The sequence below is a fragment of the Gymnoscopelus braueri genome, assembly GCF_963280865.1.
Source record: "Gymnoscopelus braueri genome assembly, chromosome: 7".
Classification (NCBI taxonomy): Eukaryota; Metazoa; Chordata; class Actinopteri; order Myctophiformes; family Myctophidae; genus Gymnoscopelus; species Gymnoscopelus braueri.
In genome coordinates, this window is record NC_137608.1 from 5,404,526 (window position 1) to 5,431,039 (window position 26,514).

At 40.7% G+C, this 26,514-nt stretch overlaps 1 protein-coding gene across 1 annotated transcript; it reads right to left on the bottom strand.

The window, feature by feature from the left end:
• Window positions 1-9,723: 9,723 nt before the first annotated feature.
• Window positions 9,724-25,336, bottom strand: LOC308089550 (gelsolin-like). Its single transcript, XM_080434338.1, has 19 exons — window positions 25,221-25,336; window positions 20,825-21,018; window positions 20,479-20,633; window positions 20,208-20,369; window positions 19,254-19,313; window positions 18,761-18,850; window positions 17,884-17,973; window positions 17,136-17,268; window positions 16,391-16,479; window positions 16,025-16,153; window positions 15,783-15,869; window positions 14,956-15,089; window positions 14,673-14,763; window positions 13,415-13,585; window positions 12,672-12,846; window positions 11,296-11,417; window positions 10,989-11,066; window positions 10,374-10,434; window positions 9,724-10,018 (listed from the first exon to the last, which is right to left on the bottom strand). Exons 2-19 carry the CDS (start codon window positions 21,015-21,017, stop codon window positions 9,849-9,851), a joined length of 2,190 nt encoding a protein of 729 aa, XP_080290464.1. The 5' UTR covers window position 21,018; window positions 25,221-25,336; the 3' UTR covers window positions 9,724-9,848.
• Between the last annotated feature and the right edge of the window lie 1,178 nt (window positions 25,337-26,514).

Genomic DNA, 26,514 nt, shown 5'->3' on the forward strand with positions numbered 1-26,514 from the left:
ACCAGCTCACAGCTCAGCTGATACTGGCCTTTCTATCATCCCATAGCCCCGGAGGGACGGCCTGCACTGTGATTGGCTGGTTGGTTGTCACGGAGACAGAGTTGGAGTGGAGCTCAGTGGAGCCCTCTACTGGTGCTGTATGGAAGTCCATAGGTCCAAAAATTAAATAATAAATACCACAATGAAATAAATAATAAACACAATGATATAAATACAAAATACAATTAAATAAATACAAAATACAATTAAATAAATAAATGTATTTATTTATTGTGTATTTTTTATATATATCATTGGGTTTTCTATTTATTTCTTTGTGGTTCTTATTTATTTCATTGTAACTTTTAATATCAACCTATATATATTACTTGATGCCACTTTTAGCTATTTAATCAAGTCCATTGGTCCAAAAATTAAAAAATAAATATCGCAATGAAATTAATAAAATCCACAATGAATTAGATAAAAAACACAATGATATAAATAAAAATACAATTAAATAAATAAAAAATACAATTAAAGAAATACATTTATTTATTTATTCTGTAATGTTTTTTATTTCATTGCGTTTTATATTTATTTCATTGTGACTTTTAATGTCAACCTATATATATTACATGTTGCCACTTTTAGCTATTTCATAAGGTACATTGGTCCAAAAATGTTATAACAAATACCAAAATGAAATATATAAAAAACATGATGATATAAATAAAAAATGCAAATAAATAAATAAATACATTTATTTATTTTTTAGTATTTTTCATTTAATTGTGCTTTTTATTTATTTATTTTGGTATTTATTAAATGGGTTTTTTATTTCATGCTGTCTTTTCAAAAGAATGGCTTCCATTTACCCAATCATGGTTTGACATCGCCGTCTGTCAATCAACAGGAACGGGGCGGGACCATAGGGCGGGACCTATTTGCTGATTGGGTAATCCCTGGCTCTGGATTACTTTGGTCTGTCTGTAAAACTGAAGCCAGCTCCGCCATTTTTAAATCCCACTGAATATCACTAGTGTTTTTATCTGTAGATAAAGTAGGCCTATTATAATCGATTTGTAGTAAAAGTTATGATAATGATAAATGATAGCCTACTTACTTGTTAATGTTTTTTTTCTCTTCACACATTTGGTAAATAGATGAGAGAGAGAGAGAGAGAGAGAGAGAGAGAGAGAGAGAGAGAGAGAGAGAGAGAGAGAGAGAGAGAAGTTGCCACAATAAGGTGTCAACGAGGTGGTCAGCAGTGTAAATGGCTCTTACAATTTAAATAAGGCTACAATGACCAGTTACAGATACACTTCATCCACCTGAAAGGTGCGAATAGTTGCTACTATACTTTTTGGGAGGGATGTTCAGCAATAAAAATGACCCAAAAAAATGACAGTATCAGTATGCTCAGGTTTAAAAACGTGACAGTGCTTACAGACAAATTATATGCTTGGCTTGATTAATAAGCTAAATTGAAAAAAGAAAGAAAAAAACAGATTACAGGACAACAATATCAGATATCCCCATCATGCAAGAATAAAGACAGTAAACTCAAATAGCATTCAATGTGGGTTAATAATGAAAAAATATGTAATCAGTTACTTCAACTTGATTATATGCAAGTATAAAGACCGTAAAACTATATATACATTGGGGGTGGTTAATAAGGAATAATACAAATGAATATTTGATGGGGCGCTGGGTCCGCGGAAGTTTACACAATTGTGGAGGGGGTCCTTTGGTCCTATAAGGATGGGGACCCTTGAGATAGAGAATGCCAGTGTTAAACATTACTTACAGCGGCCCTGAAGGTTAAATCTGTACTCCAGGTTGAACACCTGTATATCGGTATCAGAGAATGAACATTTTAAATTGAATGTTCAATAAGGAGGTTCAAGCATGTTTGTTTTTACTTTCTTTTCTTTTTTCCCCAGTTTTTTTTCCATAAGCAGAATTAGAGGGTATCCAACAACATAATTATGATTTGTTTTGGTTTTCATTTCATTTAATTGTATTATTTTAAAAATATTGTGTTATATATACATCGTGGGTTTTCCTTTCCTTTGATTGATTGATTGATGTAGTTTATTTAGAAAGACATGAGAATAGTACATGACAGTACATAACAGTACATGGAAGTGCAAATTCACAATACAAGGTCTACTAAACTGGAAACCCTCATTAAGCACTAAGCTTGTTTAAGATGAGAACCCCATGCACACAAATCATGATGAAATATAAGAGGCAGGCAGATATACACACTACTATACAGAATGTCATACAATCAGCTTTCAGGTTACTGGTATGACGAGAGAAAAAAAATATATATATATATACAAAAGAGGAAAATGAAGGAGGGGGGGGGGGAAGGGGGGGGGTAGGTTAAGACTTAGACAGGGGCCATTTTCGAATTGCAGCCTCCTGAAGGTGTATCTTTAGGGCAGTTTTGAAAGTGAGTAGGGTTTTACACTCCTTTACTCCTTGTGGTAGGGCATTCCACATGTTTGATGAATAGCATGAGAACGAGTTCATACCCTTAGTTGAGCCAAATCTGGGTTGAACATGATTTGTGGAGCTGCCTCTGGTGTTATGATCATGGACTGCATTAACATTTTGGAAGTATTTTGACAAATACAGGGGGATCCCAATGTTGTGGTGTATCTTGAAGACCAGGCCCATAGCAAGTTGCTGTACTCTGTCCTCAACCCTAAGCCATCCAATCCTAGCAAAATGAGCAGGGGTTAGATGGGTTCTGTGATTGAGGCCAAGAAGTAGCCTTACAAGTTTGTTTTGGGATGTTTGGAGCCTTGTTTTTAAGGCCTTGGAGGTGTTGTGATACCATGAAGTGCATGCATAATCATAATGACCTTGAATGAGGGCCCCTGCAAGAATCTTCAGAGTATTCTTACTGACTAGGCGATCAATCCTCCACAAATAGCGTGTTGTTTGGTTGACATTTTTGATCACTTTTTCTGCGTTTTTGTTACCAGAGAGGTTTGCCTCCAAGATGGAGCCCAGGTAGGTAATTTCATCCTTTCTTTTGATGACATCATCACCCACTTTGATCGTGAAACTCTCTGCCTTGCTAAGGTTAGGACTGGACCCAAAGAGGATGGATTCAGTTTTACCCAGGTGTAATGAAAGTTTGTTGTCAGAGAGCCAGATGCAGATCTTGTTGAGTTCGGAGCTGAGAGTTTTCTCAACCTGCAGCCTGTCCCTGTCCGAGACTAGCAGGGCCGAGTCATCTGCGAACAGGAACAGCTTGCAGTCGCAGGCCGATGACATGTCATTCACATATATCAGGAACAGTAAAGGTCCTAGTATACTTCCTTGTGGGACACCACAAGTCACAGGGAGGGGGGGGGACTGGGTGCCGTTTACTTCCACCACTTGCTCCCTCCCTTCCAGGTAGGATCTCATCCAGTTCACTGACGTATCATCAAAACCTATTGCTTTGAGCTTATTGATCATAATTGGGTGATTGATCAATAAGATATAATGTCATGTAAGCAGAGACAAACAGTTCACACAATTTCCCACTGCAAATGAAAGAGGTCCCTCTTTTTCCAGTGTACAGATTGTCTATCAGTGATATATATTAATGTATTCGGCTGTTTGCTTGCTTACAACAATAATATCTATCTCTTCCTATGACATAGCTGTCCTGTGGTTGCAAAACAAACCACACTAGACCCCATGGTTCTCACAGACATTACTAATTTACCCTCAGAAAAGAAAACAATTATGTATAACAAAACATTTTAGAACATAAAATAAAGACAAAAACAAACCATATATATCTGGATACCCTCTGAACCTGCTTATTTTCTTTGGTTACCAACTTTTCATTTTATTTTTTAAAAAGCTTTTCAGAGGGGAGAGACATTACATCACATCACTATGTATGGGCAAACAGTTCACACAACATCACACACTATCATAAAAAAGCATATATTTTCAGTACATTGTACATAGATCAGTCAGTGATCATTAATGTATTCATGTACTCTATAGTTTGCCTGCTAGAAATAGGGACATTCTCTTCCTCTGATCTGGTGGTCATGTGATTGTAAAACAACCCAGGCCGCTTCTTAACCCCTTCACCAGACCCCCGGGTTGGCATAGGCATTAAAGGAAAGGAAAACCCACGATGTATATATAACACAATATTTTTAAAATAATACAATTAAATGAAATGAAAACCAAAACAAATCATAATTATGTTGTTGGATACCCTCTAATTCTGCTTATGGAAAAAAAACTGGGGAAAAAAGAAAAGAAAGTAAAAACAAACATGCTTGAACCTCCTTATTGAACATTCAATTTAAAATGTTCATTCTCTGATACCGATATACAGGTGTTCAACCTGGAGTACAGATTTAACCTTCAGGGCCGCTGTAAGTAATGTTTAACACTGGCATTCTCTATCTCAAGGGTCCCCATCCTTATAGGACCAAAGGACCCCCTCCACAATTGTGTAAACTTCCGCGGACCCAGCGCCCCATCAAATATTCATTTGTATTATTCCTTATTAACCACCCCCAATGTATATATAGTTTTACGGTCTTTATACTTGCATATAATCAAGTTGAAGTAACTGATTACATATTTTTTCATTATTAACCCACATTGAATGCTATTTGAGTTTACTGTCTTTATTCTTGCATGATGGGGATATCTGATATTGTTGTCCTGTAATCTGTTTTTTTCTTTCTTTTTTCAATTTAGCTTATTAATCAAGCCAAGCATATAATTTGTCTGTAAGCACTGTCACGTTTTTAAACCTGAGCATACTGATACTGTCATTTTTTTGGGTCATTTTTATTGCTGAACATCCCTCCCAAAAAGTATAGTAGCAACTATTCGCACCTTTCAGGTGGATGAAGTGTATCTGTAACTGGTCATTGTAGCCTTATTTAAATTGTAAGAGCCATTTACACTGCTGACCACCTCGTTGACACCTTATTGTGGCAACTTCTCTCTCTCTCTCTCTCTCTCTCTCTCTCTCTCTCTCTCTCTCTCTGATCTATTTACCAAATGTGTGAAGAGAAAAAAAACATTAACAAGTAAGTAGGCTATCATTTTAGTGAGGGAGGAAATCGCGGGGGGGTCCGCGGGTGTCCGCGAAAAAAACAACAACTATCTAATCTAAAGTAAACATCACATCCCTCAAGTCATTCTCATTCACATATGCCATAACTTTTACTACAAATCGATTATAATAGGCCTACTTTATCTACAGATAAAAACACTAGTGATATTCAGTGGGATTTAAAAATGGCGGAGCTGGCTTCAGTTTTACAGACAGACCAAAGTAATCCAGAGCCAGGGATTACCCAATCAGCAAATAGGTCCCGCCCTATGGTCCCGCCCCGTTCCTGTTGATTGACAGACGGCGATGTCAAACCATGATTGGGTAAATGGAAGCCATTCTTTTGAAAAGACAGCATGAAATAAAAAACCCATTTAATAAATACCAAAATAAATAAATAAAAAGCACAATTAAATGAAAAACACTAAAAAATAAATAAATGTATTTATTTATTTATTTGCATTTTTTATTTATATCATCATGTTTTTTATATATTTCATTGTGGTATTTGTTATAACATTTTTGGACCAATGTACCTTATGAAATAGCTAAAAGTGGCAACATGTAATATATATAGGTTGACATTAAAAGTCACAATGAAATAAATATAAAACGCAATAAAATAAAAAACATTACAGAATAAATAAATAAATGTATTTATTTAATTGTATTTTTTATTTATTTAATTGTATTTTTATTTATATCATTGTGTTTTTTATCTAATTCATTGTGGATTTTATTAATTTCATTGCGATATTTATTTTTTAATTTTTGGACCAATGGACTTGATTAAATAGCTAAAAGTGGCATCATGTAATATATATATAGGTTGACATTAAAAGTTACAATGAAATAAATAAGAACCACAAAGAAATAAATAGAAAACCCAATGATATATAAAAAAATACACAATAAATAAATACATTTATTTATTTAATTGTATTTTGTATTTATTTAATTGTATTTTGTATTTATATCATTGTGTTTATTATTTATTTCATTGTGGTATTTATTATTTAATTTTTGGACCTATGGACTTCCATAGGTGCTGTGCCTGTGTGTGTCTTTAATTTAAAGACACACACAGGCACAACACCACCATAGGGATTAATGTAATTAATGTATAATGTAATTGGACATTTTAGGGTGAACTACTCCTTTAAATTAAAGGAGTAGTTAAAAAATGATGTATTTTCTATCAATTACACACCCCATGAAGCATTGAATTGGATTTTTTAGTTTAGTTTTTGTCGTGTTCCTAAACCATTTAACCAATAATTTGATGATAATAATAAAGATGCTTATGTATCCAGTAGGAGACACAAAGGAAGAAGACTCTTTGTGTCTCCTACCGGAGAGACCGCCGGTAATCAAATTATTGGCTTAGGAATGCGACAAAAACAAAAATAAACTCCATTAATTCAAGGCTTCATTGGGTGAATTGATAGGAAATAAGTAATTTTTTGGGTGAACTACTCCTTTAATGTTATTGAAGTAGTTTGACAGGTACATGGGTATCCTTGTAGTCTTGAGTATCTTGTAGACCAGACCAGACCCATTGCAAGTTACTGTACTCTGTCCTCTACCCTGAGCCATCCCACCCTAGCATTAATGAGCAGGGGTTAGGTGAGTCCTAGGTGTGAGGTTTAGTAGTAACCTGACCAGTTTGTTTTGAGAGGTCTGGAGCCTTGTTTTTAATGTGGTTCTCAACCTGTGGGCCGGGACCCCCAGGGGGGTTCCCACATGATTTTTGGGGGGTCCCCAGGCCAGATGACAGTAAAGTGACAATTTAAGGACTTTTAAAGACCTTTTTAAACCCCCCAAAAAAAGAAGTAATCAACAAACTATACTAGAAAAAGTGGTCAAACATTGGCCAAATTGTCAAATAATATAAGAAAGAGGCAACATTTGTGAAAATAGTGATCTGCTTTCCTGAATTACTTTTGTTGGCACCATTTTTTTCATTATGGGTCAGTGCAGTGGCCAAAGGTATCAATGTGGGAATCCTTGGCATGAACATGTTTCATAACTAACTCTACTTCAATTAGTAAGTACTTTTAAATAATGAAATGTAAACAGATGACGCATTTGTTAATATAATGAAGCAATTGTGTACCACCAGCAGAGCCTGTGCCACACACACTATATAGAAAGCATCAAATTCACAACATATTCTATTTCCGCTTTTAAGACCAATGATCGTGTCAGTGTCAGAGTTAGAGGAAGAGTGAGGCCGGGTGCATTACTGCACCGGCTTACGAGCCCAAGAGCTCAGAGGGCCCCTAAACCAGAGCCGTTTGTGTTTACAATCACTTTATAGAGGTCATAAGAAAGAAACCATCATACAGTATGTATGTAAAGGATGTTGAGATGTACTGTAGGTGTGTTAATATGGTGTTGCTGTTGGCATTCTGTGTAGCCATTCTGTGTAGCCTATGCATTTTGCTCTGTAGATCCTCTATGCAGTTGAACATAAATATTGTGAGGGCACTCGTGGTGCAGTGGTAAAGTGCCTGCCTGCCACCGCGAAGGTTGTGGGTTCGAATCCACCGTGGTGCATCCGGCTATGTCTTTCCTAGGGCTTCCTACGGCCTAGGGCTCTACGTCCTCCCGGTGTGGAGGACCTCACTGGCTCCTCACTGGCAGGTGAGTCAGTAGGATACAACAGCAGTGACAGCACACACATGTGGGGAGGAATTAATTGACAAAATGGCTAAATTGGGGAGAAAAGGGGGTAAATAGCCCCAGTTGTACTAACACCAAAAGTGGTAGTGTACCTGCCCCCTACCTGCCCCCGGGGTGGGGTGGAGGGCCTTTTAAAAGTCAAAGGGAGCCATTGTCTCACAATCCACCTATGGGAAAAGTCCTGTAGAGTTTTACTTTTTAACTAAAACAGACACAACACATTTTTATCCAAATATCATTTGCAGCACCTTTAACACCACGGGCTGGCTAGCAAGCTGGCAGACCTGGGACTGAAACTTCCTGACTGCCAGACAATGTGGTCAAAGATGGACAAGCACACCTTCACCACCCACACCCACTGGAGCCCCCCAGGGTTGCGTGTCGAGTCCTCTGCTGTACTTGGCCAGAAACAGCTCAAACACCATTGTTGAGTTTGCCGACAACACAGTGGTTCTGTGCCTGATGTCTCAAACGTAACCTATAACATAACTACATTTCTAATATTTCTATAAACCAAACCGCTTGAGAATTCTATGGATGAGAAGGCCTGTCTGGAGGAGGTGGGAGTTGGACAGAGCTCTCCTCAGGACCGAAGACTGCTGTGGAAGGTAGTGAGGACGGCAGAGTGCACCACAGGGAGCTCTCTCCTGTCTCTGAAGGATATATAAGACAGCTAGGGCTGGGATCTGGAACCAGAGGAACAGGATCCAACATTAAGTAAACGGAACAGTTTCCAGAACCGGTTTATCACACTGTCAGAGCTGGTATGTGGATTTCACATCTGCCATACAGTTACAATCCACTTTTTAATTTCTGAGAGATAGACCTGTCAGGGTCCATTTGGAACTCCCTAAAGAGAGTCCCTGGACCTCACTTTGAGAACCACTACAATAATATGCAACACTGCATGTTTGATTAAATGTGTTCATGAAAAAATTTTAATGAGGGCCCAAATTATATAGATTTTATTTTTAAATATAGGAATCGTTAAAAGGAACTGGACCATTGAGAGGGAATCATTAAAATCCTAAAGGATCCCATTCCCAACCCTAACGGCAGCAGGTGTTTGAGCAGGGCAGAAACAACACAAGACAAACACTATCCTGGTAACAGACTGTGATGATGTGAATTGGGAAGTAACCAGGGGCCCCAAGGCTTGGAGAGAGTAACTGTTTTCCCCTGTGGTTGTCAGGGCCATGAATGAGGACATGGGCTATAAACACTAAATAAAATCCTTAACATCTGCTCAAAACGTTACTTGCACATGAACATAAGAGTATTAGACAAGTGCCTCCTGCTCTGTCCACTGCTGCCAAAATGATATAGATTGTTTATTCATATACAGGAATCGTTAAAGGGAACCGTTAGGAATCAGATTGTTAAAATCCTGAAGGATTCCAACCCTACTGTTGAAAGATATCATACTGTACCCGTCGTAAGGATATTACATGCCCTTTCGATGTCGGGGAAAAAAAACGTTCTGGTTTGTACAGGCTTTCCAAAGTATATTTTGGGGAGTCAGGACATTGAGGTGCACAGGATCTGAGGAAATGTTCTGAGACCGCCCATCAGACGTTCAAAATGACGTCAATTTATATATATTTTTTTCCACACACACACCTCTCTCCATCTCCGAGGAGAAGTTCGGACCTCGGAAGGAGCATGCATTCCTTTTAAACGTTTATCACCTGTACTTTAACTTATATTGTCCAGTATTATTACTTATGTTATTGTATTGTGCTGATCTCTGCAGAACATGCCCCAACAACATGTACCTGTATGAGTGACAAATACCGTAAATGCCTCTTGAATTTTGAGTACAGAGAAGCTCCCGCCTCCATTATGTGTGTAAAATTCAAAACACATACAGTACCAACATGTACGTGATCAAAGTAACGGCTCCAACAGGAGTGAACAGTACAAAAGGAGTGAACTGAACAACAAAAAAAAGGTTATTGCAGGGAATCTTTAATATCCACATTTATTCCAGATATCAGAACATCTCTCTCAGATTGGACTCGGTAACAATATAACAGACCTCAGGCATCACAGTGTGTGTGTGTGTGTGTGTGTTCGTTCAGACACGGAGGCCTTCCATGGCTCTCTCCAGGGGGTCGCTGCTCCAGTAGTCTTGGTTCCAGTCCATGAACCAGCCTGTGAAGGTTGGGGGTTCAAATCCCTGCTTGACCCTCACTATGGGCGTGCCAGCATCTCTGCTGGAGGGGTCCGTCTCTATGTACTTGGAAGCTGTAACACACACACACACACACACACACACACACGTACGTTTGTATTACTAAACTTGTGAGGACAACATTTTTGGACAGGGATTTTTTTAATGACATTTCTAATTTATGTTTGTAATATTTAACTACCCAACCCTAAAGCTGAAAATAGCTGATATACAAGCTTATATAGCAGCTTTTTTCGGTGTGTGACTGGCGTGCAAACAAATATAAATTAAGCACAACTCCAAAACCAACTCTATAACAACTTATAGTTGCAATTTGTGATGAGTTATGGTCAGGAAGTCAGTATGACAACGTCCTGTCTTTGTTTGACAACTTCCTGTCTGTGTTTGACAACATCCTGCAAGTCTCACCTGATGCCATGGCCTCTGTCATCTCTGACGCGTGAGCCTCCTCTCCAATCCACACGAACACCTGGAGAAGAGAAGACGGAGAAGAGGATGAGAATGGCATAGAGAGGAGGAAGAAAGAAGTATAAAGGAGGAAAAGAGGAGAGGAGATCAGAGACCTCACCCTCTAGCACTTTTTGCCTTGATTGATGCTAGCGATTGACCAAGATATGGCTACCATGCAGATATATCTTGGTCACTTGACACTTGCGTTCACGTTTTTGTTAGTACGGTTTGTTTTTCTTGACCACAATGTTAACAGATGCTAGGTTCATCGTTTACCTGGTATCCTATAGTTTCAATGTACAGATTGTTATTTCTATAGTATATTGTTTAGACAGATGCTAGGTTCATGGTTTACCTGGTATCCTAGTTTCTTGACACACTACACTGTCTGCATTCTATGCATGTGATCACCTTGCTTATCGTAAGTCGCTCTGGATATGAGCATCTGTTAAATGCCTAAATTGTAAAATGTTCCCAGAACCGAGTGTGGACACTGGGATTGGGCCGATGTCAGTGAAACCTGGCCAATAGGAGTCCAGAAAGGAGAAACCATAGTAACCATTGTTAACTGACCTGATCCCAGGTGTCGAGGATCATGACATCGTCATGAGCCAGGTCTTCCTGAGTCATCTCACCTGGTACCTCCTCTACCTGCGCACACACACACACACACACAAAGCTTAAGTACATGTGGGCATTGTCTCAGACCTCAGCACTGATTAATTAAACATTTGTTAGATTTCATCACATGAATAATGGCAGATAATAAGACGGACAGACAGAGACAGACATGTATACAGACAGACGGGTATACAGCTGTAGCGAGAAAGACGGACAGACAGACAGGTAGACAGAAAGACGGGTAGACAGAGAGACAGACCAAGAAGTTTCCAGTCTTGTTGGAACAGGCAAACAGGCGAGGAGGATGGGCGTCCATCTTGTTCTTCAACCTGGTTGACGTCTGGTACTCCGTCTTTCCTCCAAGACACTCCCAAAACTCATCTACAATGGACACATGAACGTTAGACACGACCAAAACTCATCTACAATGAGCACATGGATGTTAGACACCACCATTACTCATCTACGATGAGCACATGCATGTTAGAAACGCCCAAAACTAATCTACAAACATGAACACAAGATTGATTGATCGAACACAACAAGTTGAAAATGAATTCAAAAGGACAAACATGCAATGAAGCCTGGAGGCTTGTTTTCATTGTGGTCCTTTGGGGGAAAGGATGCATTATATGCATATTACAAAATAAAATACATTAAATAAGTGTTTTCACATAAAAAACTACAATGACGAAAATTTAAGCAACACCAAGCTCCAAATCCACTATAAGCAAACAGCAGGAAGAAAAGAAAGACAAGGAAAAGACAACTGTGGAAACTAACAATGACAAGGAAGAAACAGTTGTAGAAACCAGAGGTCGAAGAAGGGGAAGGCCCCCCAAGTCAGCCCCAGGCACACCCAAATGTGAGTCTAAAATACTCAGCAAACAACAAAAGGAAGCAGAGGTCGAGGAAAAAGAGCAATCTACAACAGCTGAGGACATCAAAGTACAGGAAGAAGATGCAACAGTGGAAACAATTGTGGAAATAGAGCCCAAGAGAGATAAGGAGACTGAAGCAGAAAGCAGGTTTAAAATTAAATAATGAAGGCTAAAGTGGTTTGTGGAAGACAAATAAAATAAATAAAATCTTAAGTGTTTTGCCAATTATTTTTGCAATATCCACACAGCCCACAGTTAGGCTGATCTAGCAGAGCACCGCAGCACTTTTAAGTACCAACAGTGACTGATCAAATGGCTCTTCGTTGTTTGAACACACTGCGAAGATGACAGCTGATAGGAGGAAGTACCTATTCATACCAGGAGGTGGCAGTATGGCCTGTATCACATCATATCTAGCAGAACTCCCAAGCAGAGAGGACAAGGGACTTTTCTCTACAACAGACTGTGGCTGGGGAAGAAGGTTCGCAAGTCAACTTGGGGAGAACTGTCATGAATAATGTTTATATTATTGGCTGATGTTATGATAAAAGTCTGGGCGGAAACTTGAATGAATAACTTGAATGAACAAACTTTCATGATTGTGTTCCCCAGTTAATGCACGCTTCGCAATGCGTTGTGAGCTTGTGCAATTTTCACTATTTTTGTGTTACTGTATATAACCAAGTATAAAATAGGTCATTCATTTATGAAAAAAACATAAGGTTTCCAACAGACAAACAAGGCTCTTCATCACCTTCCTCCTCTCCCTCAGTGACGACCGTAGGCGAGGCTCCCAGCAGCTCTGCGAGCTGATTGGCTCCTCGCTTCTCCGCGTCGCTGGTTCCTTTCCCCTCCCACAGAGTGCAGCCTGCCTGGCTCAACAGCACAAAGGCATCGTTGGAGTTCAAACTTGAACCAACAGCATCCACCTGGAGAGGTGAAGACGCATCAGAGGCTTTTCGGCGCTTCTCATGTCAATACACAGGCAGACGATCGCTCCGCGAGGAAACGCCAGATGTCAATCGCAAACTTGTAGATCAGTTATTTTCACATAGCTGCTGTATCTAGGGTTAAAGTCGTTAAACCAATACTATTTTAACTGATTTTGCTGGGGACCACCTGGAACAAATAAAAAAAACACAAATACCCCATTTTGAGAACCACTGGCATTTTAATGTCAAGGACCCCCAAATTAATGTACTTAGCCACAGACCACCATCTGAAAATATTGTTGTGCCAGGGACCCCCGCTCAAGATTTTTGTTGTTAGAATGTTTCAAAAATATTCAACAGTCACATTTTCTCAAGATTGTTTTGAAAATGTATAAAGGTTTAAAGTTGTTAATCTGAAACTGATTTTGATGCTATATTAACACATTTTGCTGGGGACCCCATGGAACCCTCTCAATGACCCCTGAGGGGTCCTCGGACGCCACTTTGAGAACCACTGGCCTAGATGACACTGTACATTATTACTGCTGCTGCTACTACTACCCACCTCTACAGCTCTGGTGCTTCCGGCCGGATTCGCTCGCACCTGGAACAGTCGAGTGTCCGCCACCTCTGATTGGCCGCCTTCTCTAGAAGTCCCACCCTTGTGCACCACCATTGGCTTTCCCCCAAACAGGCTGATGAGGTGGGCGGGCTCTTTGCCCTGAACCACACGTGCCTGCCAGACCACAACACAAATTAAAACTTCAATAGAAACATCATTAACAAACGTTATAAAAGTGACAGTAAAATGTGTGTCTAAGGGGCCGTGTCCACATAGTGCCTTTTGAGTAGGCAGTGCCAGTCTTCCATGCATTTCTATGGTAAAGCATCGTGCTTCAGCACTCTCGACGCCCAGTGTTTTTAGGTGCAGCACCCTGGGCGATTTAAGATGACAGTTCAACTTTTGGAGAGGAGCACTGCTCTTTTGATCCTCCTGGCTGTTATGTGACAACCCGATAATTTACAACCCGTCATTGAATCATTACCATGAGAAGTCCATGTTTACATTGTTTCAGCCAAGCAATTTGTGTCAATAACGCAGATGACAGGATGTTTGAGCAGTGAGCACCTCAGTGGTTTATAGGTTCGAACAGAGCGGGCATCACGCTCTGTGCGAGCGCTATGGACATGAAGTCCAAAGCACTCCTCAGTTCCAGTGGTGGAAAAAGTACTCAAATTCTTTACTTAAGTAAAAGTACCAATACTGCAAAATAAAAATTACAAGTAAAAGTCCAGAATTCAAAATGTACGTAAAAGTACAGAAGTATTGGCATCAAAATGTACTTAAAGTACCAAAAGTAAAGGTACTAAAATATTTGAAAATAGCAGATCTACAAGCTCACAACGCGTCGCGATGTGACACGTTGTGAGCTTGTATATCGGCTATTTTCAAATAGCCTAGGTATAAATTAGGGCTTAAGTGGTTAATGTATGTTTCATAATGTAAAAATGTATATCTGCAAAGTAAATAGTAACTAAAGTTTTCCAATAATTGTAGTGGAGTAAAAGTACAATATTTGCCTCTGAGATGTAGTGGAGTAGAAGTAAATATATAGTGGAAATACTCAAGTAAAGTACAAATACCTCAAAATTGTACTTAAGTACAGTACTTAAGTAAATGTACTTAGTTACTTTCCACCACTGCTCAGTTCAAAAGGTGTTCTGTGGACAAAGCCCCTAATATTAGAAATGTTCTACTTCTGGAGTACAAGCATTCCCTCAGGGATGTGTGTGTGCGTGTGTGTGTGTGTGTGTGTGTGTACCTGTACAGCCCCTCCTCCCAGCTCCTCGTCCAGCTGAATGGCCAAGAGGGCCGAAGTTCCGACCTCATCCTGACTAGACTCCGCCCCCTGCCTGAAGACACAACAAGTTTCATGTGTTCCATAGACCTCTTAGAACAAAGTAATTATCTATTATTTATAGAATATACATAATTTAAATCCGGTGTCACTGGATTTGAATGGAAAAATATGCGTTTGTGAATGCTGCTAGAGGTCTTTGAACCCTATGGTACACCCCAGTTTTGTATAATAATAATAATCTCACCATATATAAAGGATTTGTCCCCGTCGTGTTTGGTGCTGGTAGTTGTAGAGAATGATGTAGCTGTCTCCTCCATAGAACTGACCAAAGACAGACTCGTCTACTGCAACCTTCTCTGAGCCCTCGATACGCCAGATCTACACACAAGAACAGAAATATATAAAAGTTTAATGTGTGGACAGTCAGAGGGAACCCCCCACAAGTGCACCCACATATATACTTCTCGTACGTCAAATAGCAGATCTACAAGCTTACAACACATTGCGATGAGTTGTGAGCTTATGGGTGTGCTATTTTTGCTACTTTTCCTTTTTTTTTAACTAGATCTATTTTTGTTACTTTTAAACAAATGTTAATTTTTTTTTTCAATGGCATTGATGACTCGACTCAAGGAATGCGAGTTGACGTCACACCAGAGCTCACAGCTGCGTGTCTGCGGTAGAAAAGCCACTAATAAATATATATATATATATATATATATATATATATATATATATATATATATATATATATATATATATATATATATATATATATATATATATATATATATATATATATATATTTTTTTTTTTTTTTTTTTTTTTTAATAGAATAATCGAATAGTGGTTTGATAGCTGAATAGTCGGTTTGATAGTCGAATATTCGATTATTCTGTTAATGCCCTAGTTGAAAGTGGCTAAAAAATGTTAGACTACCGGTAACTCCAAAGCCTCATCATGCCTATGATCTTTGGTGGTCCTCAAGGGGGGCCGGGAACCCAGGTTGGGAAACGCTGACCTAGTTTATCTGGCTGACAATCAACCCCCCGGGGCCCCGTGTGTTCCTACCTGTTTGTCTCCGTTGCCCTCGTCAACCATCCCATAGTGGGCAGCCATGGCGTGTGATTCGTGGAGAGTTGAGGCATCAAACGGCACCTGATGAAAGTAAAACGTGTTACTTTTTGATCACAACAGGTTTTATATTTATACTGTCAATACTGTAAAAAACACATGGTTACGCCATGTACAAAAAAAGTATTAATCATCATCATTATGTAAAAGTAGGCGATTGGCATCAGGTTGACTGGTACCTTCTCGATCTTGGCAATATGATTGGACACATAGCCGGTTCCCATGCCAACAGTGTCATCAGCATCTCTCCACACTTTGAAGAACTGTTTGAACAGTGGAGTCTCTCCATTCTGAGGCAGAATCTGGACCTAAGACGGGTAGTGTGGGGGGGGGGGGTGAGTTAATGACCAGTCAGTCAGTCGATTGGGTTCCTGCTTGGATCAATGGAAAAACTAACATAGTATATTTTAAATTCCTATTAATCAGGATGAAAACTGATAAGCTAATACTGTGTGTGTGTGTGTGTGTGTGTGTGTGTGTGTGTGTGTGTGTGTGTGTGTGTGTGTGTGTGTGTGTGTGTGTGTGTGTGTGTGTGTGTTAGTTACCTGGGTGTGTCTGGGGTAGTTCATCTTCTTTATGAACAGCTCTGCAGTGTTCAGGACCGCATGACGCTCTGCTGTGTTGGCCTCCTTTCCTGAAACAGACGGCACGCGTTATCCTATTGGATTGATTCGTTTAGTTGTTCTCAACTTGGGGTCCGGGTTCCAGTGTGTCTGCAGCTAAATGATTGATGGTTGGGAACCAAAATGGACCTTCTGTAACTCTGAGAGTGGTACAAATGGAACCAAATGGACCCTCTGTAAGTCCGAGAGTGGTACAAATGGAACCAAATGGACCCTCCGTAACTCCAAGAGTGGTACAAATGGAACCAAATGGACCCGTTGGTTCCATTTGTACACTAAGGCTTGAAAAAAAGCCTCAGTGGACAAGGCCCTTGATGCATATAAAACTGGGGGTACTCGAAATTAACTTAAGTAATGTCACTGGATGTTATACAGTAAATGTTTGTTAACAATGCAGGCTTTGCAGATGCAATTTTTCTGGTGGAGAAATGTGATCATTGAGGTAACATGGCACTAGGGTTGGAAATTAGGTTCCAGGCAGGAGCCGAATCCAAATAGCCGGGCACCCGGAGTCTATGGGCTCGAATCCACCGCGGAGCATCTGGCTTTGTCGAGCGTCTACACCAACACAATTGGCCACGTCTCTTGCTTTTCTATTGTTCGTCTTGGGCTTGGCACGTGTAGTGCAGTGGGTGTGGTTTGGTTGTGGGCGGGGTTTGGGGGATACCTTTCCAGATGAAGATGTGTCCATTTGTTCCATTGTCAAGGATGAAACACTCGCTGGACTCCAGTGCATTCTGGGAAAATGGATTTTCCTCCGCTACCATAGTAACGTCCATGTCCCCGCTGGCATTGGACACCTGACACACAAACGCACAGCAAACAGTCACATTCACTCCTGTTGGAATAATAATACCACCAGTACTGTATAATAATAAGCTTGGAGATGACTGACGCCTGGAAAAGGATCTAGAAAGACTTCTGGTTGAGGAAGGGTCTGATCCTTCTGATGTTATTAAGTGTACTACTAGTTAAAGGTAGGGTACGTGATTTTCTTTGGTTAAAATAAGAGTTATAGCTCTATATTCTGATAGTAATCATTGCTATAGTGTTTGCTCTGTAAAAGGAGTCTCCTATGTTTCTCCAGCTCTTTATTAAACAGAAAATGCATTTTCAGTGCCCTCTCCTTTTTGGCTTAAATTTTTACACCTACCCGAAAATGTACTATATTCTGTTTACTAAAGAGCTGGAGAGACCCCTGTGACCGAACAAACGCTCTGTAGCAATGATTACTATCAGAATATAGTACTACTAATTTTTAACAAAAAAAATAAAAAATAAATAAAATTTACTACTCTCCTGTACCCTACCTTTAATGTAATAAATTGCATTAATTATTACTAATAATTACGCGGTCTTGAACCCCAGAGAGAGAGAGAGAGACACAGAGACAGAGAGAGACTGAGTATTGTAACCTTGTATAGCTTGGCTATCTTCCTGTTAGAGCTGTCGGTCTTGGTGTCTTCCGTTCGGGCCTCAGCAAGATCTGGCTTCTCCCCCAGGATCTGATGGTCAAAGGTCAAAGTTCACCACTCTGCTGTACATCACTCCCTTCTCCCCCACAACTCGTCCCGTTTCATGTATCAAAACATGATCATTCTAGGATCACAGCAGTATAATTTGTCCATTGATCTGGGATCCGACTCCATACTATTTATTGGTTGATCTAGACTTTTTCAGCTGAGACCCCCTAAAAATTACATCTCCCCAGGAACCCAAATACATTATGAATTAAATGAGCGTCTTGCCTGTCACAGACATGCGCAGAGCAAGTTCTGTCAGGGAACTCAGTGCAGTCGTTGGTGGCCTACCATTGGACCACGTCCTATGTACACATCCACCGGTCTATTTTAAGCTGGAAGTTTGCACTTCTCATCCTGCTTGCTTTTGCTGCACACACACACACACACACACACACACACACACACACACACACACACTGCTGCTGCGCTGCTGTTCATTGCTGTTGCTAAATTGCTGACCCTCCACCACCCCATGCTACCACCTGTCATTTTGGATCTGCAGTTTATGTATGGGGGATTCGGAGTCAAACCATAATAAATACTATATTGCTCATTTTATATTCAATAAATATATCTTATCCTTCATGAGCTGTCTTTATCCATTCATGAGTTGTCCTGACAGAACCACTTAAGCACCATTTCATAGTGAAAATATCAGATCTACAAGCTCACAACGCATCCCAGAGTCATGTATTGGAAGACATCTGAAATGATGTAACAATGCCCCTCATCTGATCGCCATGTTGATGCGACATCACCATGACCTCACCTCCAGCATCTTCTTTGGCTCCTCCCCTTCATCGAAGACGTGCAGTTCGGCCCGCCCACACCTCTCGTTGTCACGGATACCCTTGGACACCTGTGTCAGAGTGATCGAACGTTAATCCGAAGGTTCTCAAAGTGGGGTCCAGGGACACCCCCCCCCCCCCAGGGGTCTTTGAGGGGGTTCCAGGGGGTCCCCAGCAAATTGAGTCAATATAGCATCAAAATCAGTTTAACCACTTTAACCCAATATACACATTGAATATTTGAAAATAGCCGATCTACAAGCTCACAACACATCACTTGTAGAAAGATCTTGAAAGAAATGACAAATTTAGAATATTCTTTTAAAACATTTTAACAACACAAATCTTGTATGGGGGTCCCTGGCACAAACCATTTCCAAATGGAGGTCTGTGTGCCAAATTCATATTCATTTGGGGGTTTCCTTGGTATAAATAACGGTAGTATAGTGTCACTAGTCTAGTGGCATCACTCACCTGGGTGGCCTTCAGCTTCTCAAAACGGTTGCTTTTGGAACCACACCACTGGATGATCTCCTGAAAAACAGATAGATGTATTAGTGCATGCATCATTATATAGATGTATATTACCCCCCCCCCCCCATCAGTATCAAATGGATCGGCCATTTCAGCTTGACCTATGCTATCATTTTCAATCAATTAAAGTGATGTTGTGTAATTCAACTTGTTGTGTACATTCAGTACAGCGCTGTGTTCTACTGAGCGAGTCTGCGATGAGCAGTCTGTGGTTAGGGGGGGGAAGGTGAGAAACTTGTTGCGCATTGTATTTCGCTTCCCCCTTTCCGAGTTAGAGGTCAGCTTTGTCATCATTTGCAAATCGTGTGGCTCTTGTCCAGTTCCTTTTTCCCCCTAGACTTCACAGGAACCAAAATGCTGCTCGGATCTCTTTTGCCATCTTTTTGTGTTTTGAGAGTGTGTCGCACACACAAAAATCGTTTATTAGTTCTGCCTTTCACTCCATCATTAATGATGCGTAGCCTACGAGCTAGTTCAGGCTTTGCTTGTGAAGCACTATGTGGTTGATGTACTGTATGTGACGTGTCAAGCTGGTTTATTTAGGCTCACCTCATTCATTGTACTTCCTCTTACTATCAGCGCCACTGAAGGTTGTATATACGCTTTGTTTGCTCCCACCACCACCCCAACCACTAGTAGGCTCTGCTTTCCATAAGTGTTCTGCATGTTTTCCTCTGGGGAGAACACCCGTTATAGGTGTATGTATATCCCCCTGCTCTTAAATGGTTGTAATGGAGTAACGTATTATAGCAGAGCAAGAGCCTGACATTAACTAAATACATTTTTGACATTCATGCATCAATTCACAATGGGCCACGTCCGCATCGCGGTGCATCCAAGAATTGACCCCCCCACCCCTAGTGTGTGTGTGTGTGTGTGTGTGTCTGTGTGTACCTCTCCCAGGTCCAGTATAAAACAGTCTCCCTGGTTGACACTGTCCCAGCTGAGAGGGACCTCGGTTGCCCGGACGACCCGTCGACCTCTGACCTGAAGCAACCTCTTCACTTCCACCTCATTGGTTGACACGTGGCGGAAACCTGAGGCCACACCCCCTTTCTGTTGTCAGCAGGAACAAAAACAGTTTTACATTATTACTCCCTCAGGAAATGCTTAAGATTTCTGTTAAATACATAATAATGTATTCAGTACTCAGTCGCATGTTTACCATGTATTTGAGTCCAGATTTGAAGTATCCAGTAAAGGTCCCGGTCTCGTGGCCCTGGACTTCTCTGTACTGAATCGGCGCTCCTTCAAGATGGTCGTCCATCTGGATGGCAAAGATGGCCGCCGCCCCGCTCTCATCCTGAGTACAGTCATCACCTAACGGACACAGAGGACATTACACCCAAACAACTGAACCTCTGTTGTATACGTTCATATGGTGGCTTGTTCTCATATATCGTCAACTTCTGTGAGCTTGTAGATTGGCTATGTTTGGTGCACAACATGCTTCTATCCAAATGACCAGTGTCGTTTACTGAGAATCCATGCGTGTCATGTAGTTGGTGTACCTTGCCAGTAGTGCAGGTCGTACTGCAGTCTCCCAGAGCGCTGTTTGATGGTGCTGAGGACCAGGTAGGCGTCTCCGTTGTAGAAGCCTCCATACTGGGCCCGTGGCACGGGGACCAGGTCCATCTTCTCCACCCTCCACACCTGAAGGCCTGACTGCTGCCCCGCACGCTCAAACTCTGGGTGGTACACCATCCTAAACAAGGTACGGGAGGAAGCTACAACTTTATAACTCTATAATAATAATGTCCCCACTCTTTTGGGGTGTTTTTTTGTCACTGTATATTTGCACATAGGTAGGTGAAATTCAAATTTGTAGGTGAAATTTGTCCTCTGCATTTTACCCATCCTATACTAGGAACAGTGAGCAGCCGTTAGTTTTAGTTTAGCATGTAACATCCTGGGGTCACAGCCATTAGAGCAGAGGTGCACAGGAGAGTAGTAACCAAGCCCCCAGAACCCAGAGATTGCATTGAAGCACATTGGACATGCTGCCCATGTATAGGTACTGCAGCTTAAAACGGCCTGGGGCCACTGTCACAAACAACCAAAAATAGTTTCGACCAATGGGCTCGACTCACGAGCTTGCGCACTGAGGTGACGCAAAACGCGTCACCTCAGAAGCCCCAAATAGGCCCCGCCCGTCACATTTCACAACCCGCAAGAAGGGGTGATTTAGGAGTATGCGTCAATTTAAGCTGTATTATGTATCTTTTTTAGTGAATACAATGTTATTTTGTCCAAACTGTGTGTACACCCCCCCCCCCCCGGTCTCGCTGCTCTTCTATTGAGTCATTTAGATCATGGCTTGTCTGGTTGGACATGACCTTTGACACAATCACGTTTCTGGTTTGACACAAATGTTGACCTGAAGTTCAAAATGCAATTTCTCTGCAGAGCAAACAGGCAGGCTCTATCCACCTGTTTCCGCGGGAATTTACTGGAGCAAAAATCCTGTGTGGGAAACATCCTGCGGGGGGACCGGAAGTAGGAAATAGCGGCTCAGTGTGTTTACATTTGCCAGCAGAACGTAGCTCGTTCGCAGCTGGCGAACGGGCCTTTTGCATGTAGTTGAAGCGCAAGGGGGCGCAAGGGGGCGGTGCATGGGGAGAGAGGCGAACGAGCTACGTTCTGCTGGCAAATGTAAACACACTGAGCCGCTATTTCCTACTTCCGGTCCCCCCGCAGGATGTTTCCCACACAGGATTTTTGCTCCAGTAAATTCCCGCGGAAACAGGTGGATACGTTCAGTGGTAAAACTTTTAGCACTTATGTAGGAGGTTCAAATCCGAGGTAGACATTTACATAGTGCAGCTTAAATTTAAGTCCCCTCCGCATCTGTATGCAAATGACCTCCTGCACATAATCCTCCTGTTCACGCAGCCAATGCCATTTAGTTGTGTGTACACCTTGGAAGCATGTAGCCTTACGTCACCTGCCAGCTCACAATGTTGGCTCAGAGAACAATGGCAACGAAAGCTCAAATAGATGCCTGCAGCCAGTCCAGCCCTTGTGGATCTATGGTTTTGTGTTTTTATGTTCGTGTCCTGAAAATGTTGTTTGCTGAAACAACATAAGCGACTCAGACTGTACATGAAGGGTCTTTCAAAGATCAAGTAGACAAGGGAAAGTCAATCCATATATATATATATATATATATATATATATATATATATATATATATATATATATATATATATATATATATATATATATATATATATATATATATATATATATATATATATATATATATAAAATGCAACCTCTGAACTCTGATGAATAACATTTGGTGAGAGTCAGGGAGATACAGTAGGTGGGGTTATTGCTCGGAGTCTAATGATCCATACAATGTTCTGATGTGAAAGAAAATCATGTTTAAAACTAAAGTCATCGTTTTGCATTTAGACTGGGTCCATGTGGTTCCATTCGTGCACTCTCATGATAGTTATATGGGGGTACCTTGAAATTGAAGGTTTGAGAATCACTGCTATAGGCGGATACGGCCTCCCTTTACCACAGAGACAGCATCTGAAGGTAATGTGTTGTTTCATGGCAGACATGAGTCAGTCCTCGACAAAACAACAATGCGTTCAGACACGTTGGGTGCGTCGAGCAAGATTCAAGGACCTTCTTTTATCACATCACATACTTATGCGTGTATGAACAGTGAAATGTTGCTGCAACAGACGCCACACTGTGTAGTAAATAATAGGGCTGGGTGACAGACTTCAAAATCGGTGTCACAATTATAATTTTATTTTTAAAATAGGGACGATAGCCTAATCTACAAGCAATTTCTTATGCCACCACTGTATAATGAAGTATAATACAAATTAAGAGGTTAATCAGACTAATCAATATAATCGATTATAAAAGAATTATAATTTTGTCATGCCAATTCATTGATATATATTCCAAAAAATATAAAAAAAAAAAAAAAGCTTCTCAATTATTTGATTAATCTACATGAGAAAGATGAAGTTTCTGTTTTTTACCCAACCCTAGTAGTAACGTCCAATGAAATACTGTATTAAGATAATGAAAGACAAAAAATGAAAAACGGACCACGGTCCAGGACCACTTCACCCATTTTTAACAATATCTTATATTATTATTATTATATTATTATATCATATAATTGTTTCTCACTAATGCTCATCATACTTTTGTACCATTTCTGTCTACTCACTCTGTGTCTCAGAGGGCTGCTGTGGACAGATCAGAAACCCGCCTACCAGTGACATCTTTTTAAGAATGATTTGTATTATTCTATACAGGAATAGAAAGCCTGCAGTTTCTTTTAGCTTGGATTCCCCATGGATGATGTCACTGGTAGGCAGGTTTATGAACGGCCCTGAGGCACAGTGTGAGTACACAGAAATGGTACCATATTATAAATGAGCATTGGTGAGGACCAATTATATGATCGGTTGAAAATGGGCTTAGTGGTCCTTTAAATGGGTTTAGTGGTCCTTTAAGGCAACTATACACATACAACTATTTACAAATATACCAAACTAAATAGATTGTACAACATGGATGAACTTGTATTGTAGTAGACACAGTGTGACACACCCTTATTTCTACATTCACTGCCCTGACACACCTACCTGCCTGTATACTACCTGTGTCTTTCTATCCTACCTGTCTGTCTGCCTGTGTCTTTCTAGCCTACGTGTCTGTCTGTGTCTGTAGACTACCTGTGTCTGTCTTTCTATCCTACCTGTGTCTTTACATCCTACCTCTCTGTCTGTCTGCGTGTGTCTGTATACTACCCGTCTTTCTATCCTACCCGTCTGTCTGCCTGTGTCTTTATATCCTACCTGTCTGTCTGTCTGCCTGTGTCTGTATACTACCTGTGTCTTGCTAGCCTACCTGTCTGTCCGTCTGTCCATCTTGTCTGTCTTTCCATCCTAACTGTCTGTCTGCCTGTCGGTTAGCTCCGACGGAACCTCTCCCTCCGCTGTATAGTTCCGAGATGAGGTTCCTCGTTGTTTCCTGCCGTTTGCGGTCGACATTGTCGCACATTTTCCACTTTACATGTTTCTTACCCCTTTCTGCACATCGTATCCAAAAAGCAAAGCATTTGCGCCACTCTCTCAGATGTTTTAAGTTCTAGCGGAACATAACAGCTTCCAACGAGTTGAAGAAAGTATTTAATTTGCCTCGGTTTTCATCCGGTTCCATAATACTTTGCATTAGAAGATGCAATTCAACATTTGACCAGTAGGGTAATCAGTAATGTTATCTCTACGGGTGCAACTCTTGCGCAATGTCTTAAAAACATGTAACAGGATGAAAACAGAGGCAAATTAAATACTTTCTTCAAGTCGTTGGAGGGTGTTATGTTCCGCTAGAACTTAAAACATCTGAGAGAGTGGCGCAAATTCTTTGCTTTTTGGATACGATGTGCAGAAAGGGGTAAGAAACATGTAAAGTGGAAAATGTGCGACAATGTCGACCGCAAACGGCAGGAAACAACGAGGAACCTCATCTCGGAGCTACATAGCGGAGGGAGAGGTTCCGTAGGGGCTACCTGTCGGTCTGCTCATCGCAGCCAACAGGTCATTAGGTTTTAAAAAGTTAACAGTTTTGGACATAGAGGTTTGACTTTCCACCCACAGTCAGGAATGACTGTTTAATTAGTCTTCATGAATAAAGCACAACTCCTCCAGACACTGGGCTCATCTACACACTGATCAATAACAGGTGTGTAGATCTAATTGCATTTTGAGCTTGCTTGTAGAGCACTACTTCTGCTTCCACTACCCAGCCTACTTCTGCTATTTTTTGCCATTTGTCATATTATTAAATAAAACGCATACTAATCACATAGGGTACTTTTCTGCGACGTCATTTTACTGTGTAAACATTAAACAATAACATAATGATTACCTGATGCTGGTGTGTGTCTGTGGTGGAATGAAGGACAGTACAGGCAGAATAAGAGACAGACGACACAACCTGGATAAACGCAGCAAGGAAGAAGACACACAGCTGCTCTCTGTTGCTGCTAAGTAGAACTGCAAGCCACTCCCCCCGCCCATGCAGGTGAGGAATGAGGTGTGTGTGTGTGTGTGTGTGTGTGTGTGTGTGTGTGTGTGTGTGTGTGTGCGTGTGTGTGTGTGCGCGCGCGTGTGTGTGTGCGTGTGTGTGTGTGTGTGTGTGTGTGTGTGTGTGTGTGTGTGTGTGTGTGTGTGTGTGTGCTACATCTCAGAGGCATATTGTACTTTTACTCCATAGCAATTATATGAAACTTACTTGTTACTTTCTAGATTTTTGATTATTATTACAAAACATACATTAACCACTTTCAGCTCTATATACATTTCGGCCATTTGAAAATAGCAGCAAATAAAGTTTGAATTCTTGACTTTTACTTATAACAGAGTATTTCTACATTTCAGTATTGATACTCTTACTTATGTAAAAGATGTGAGTACTTTCTCCTCCACTGGTGTGTGTGTGTGTGTGTGTGTGTGTGTGTGTGTGTGTGTGTGTGTGCGTGTGCGTGCGGTTGGGTAAGTGGGGTTTAAATGCTTCTTATGTGTGGATGGGATGTGTCTGTACTGTGTGTGTGTGTGTGTGTGTGTGTGTGTGTGTGTGTGTGTGTGTGTGTGTGTATGATATGAATGTATGATTGTATAATGTTTGTTTTCATCATTATAATTAGTTTCTTGTTTTTATTTGCGGCATGTTGAGTTTATTGTGAAATGAAATGTATTAACCATAGCCACACAGTCACAGACGTAGTAGCCCCAGGTGTCAATTTTCATGTCAGTCAGGAAGTATCACAGTTTGTTTGCTCAATTGTGTGTGTACTTCATTGAATGAATTATTCAGTTAATAATCACCCAAGGAACTTGTTAGTCGACTCGTTCACATAAATATTTCAGGCATCTCGCTAGTATGTAAATGGTAAATAAATGGTGCAGTAATATTGCTTTTATGCAAAGCACAATACAGTCTGACTTCAATCTGGTACAAAAATGGCTTCAAAATAACAAACTAGTATTAAATAAAAAGTCCTAGCATGTTGTTCGGCTCACGGTGTAGTGTTGCAAGTCCTTCTGATCTATTTATTAATTTTGAAGATGGCTCTTATCTGGAGAAAGTGGACTCCCTATGTAGATTGAATCTCCCTATGTAGATTTGTACTGAGGTGTCCATACAGAACACACCACTGTTC

Bases quoted from the DNA above. Each gene is read 5' to 3' on its own strand.
- LOC308089550 (XM_080434338.1), bottom strand. From the start codon at position 21,017: ATGGTGTACCACCCAGAGTTTGAGCGTGCGGGGCAGCAGTCAGGCCTT. The intron at 18,851-19,253 runs GTGAGTGATGCC...ACTCTGACACAG, and splicing joins AGAAGCTGAAGGCCACCCAG to GTGTCCAAGGGTATCCGTGA. The intron at 11,067-11,295 runs GTCTGTCTCTCT...GTGTGTGCGCAG, and splicing joins ACAAGACTGGAAACTTCTTG to GTAGAGGAGGTACCAGGTGA.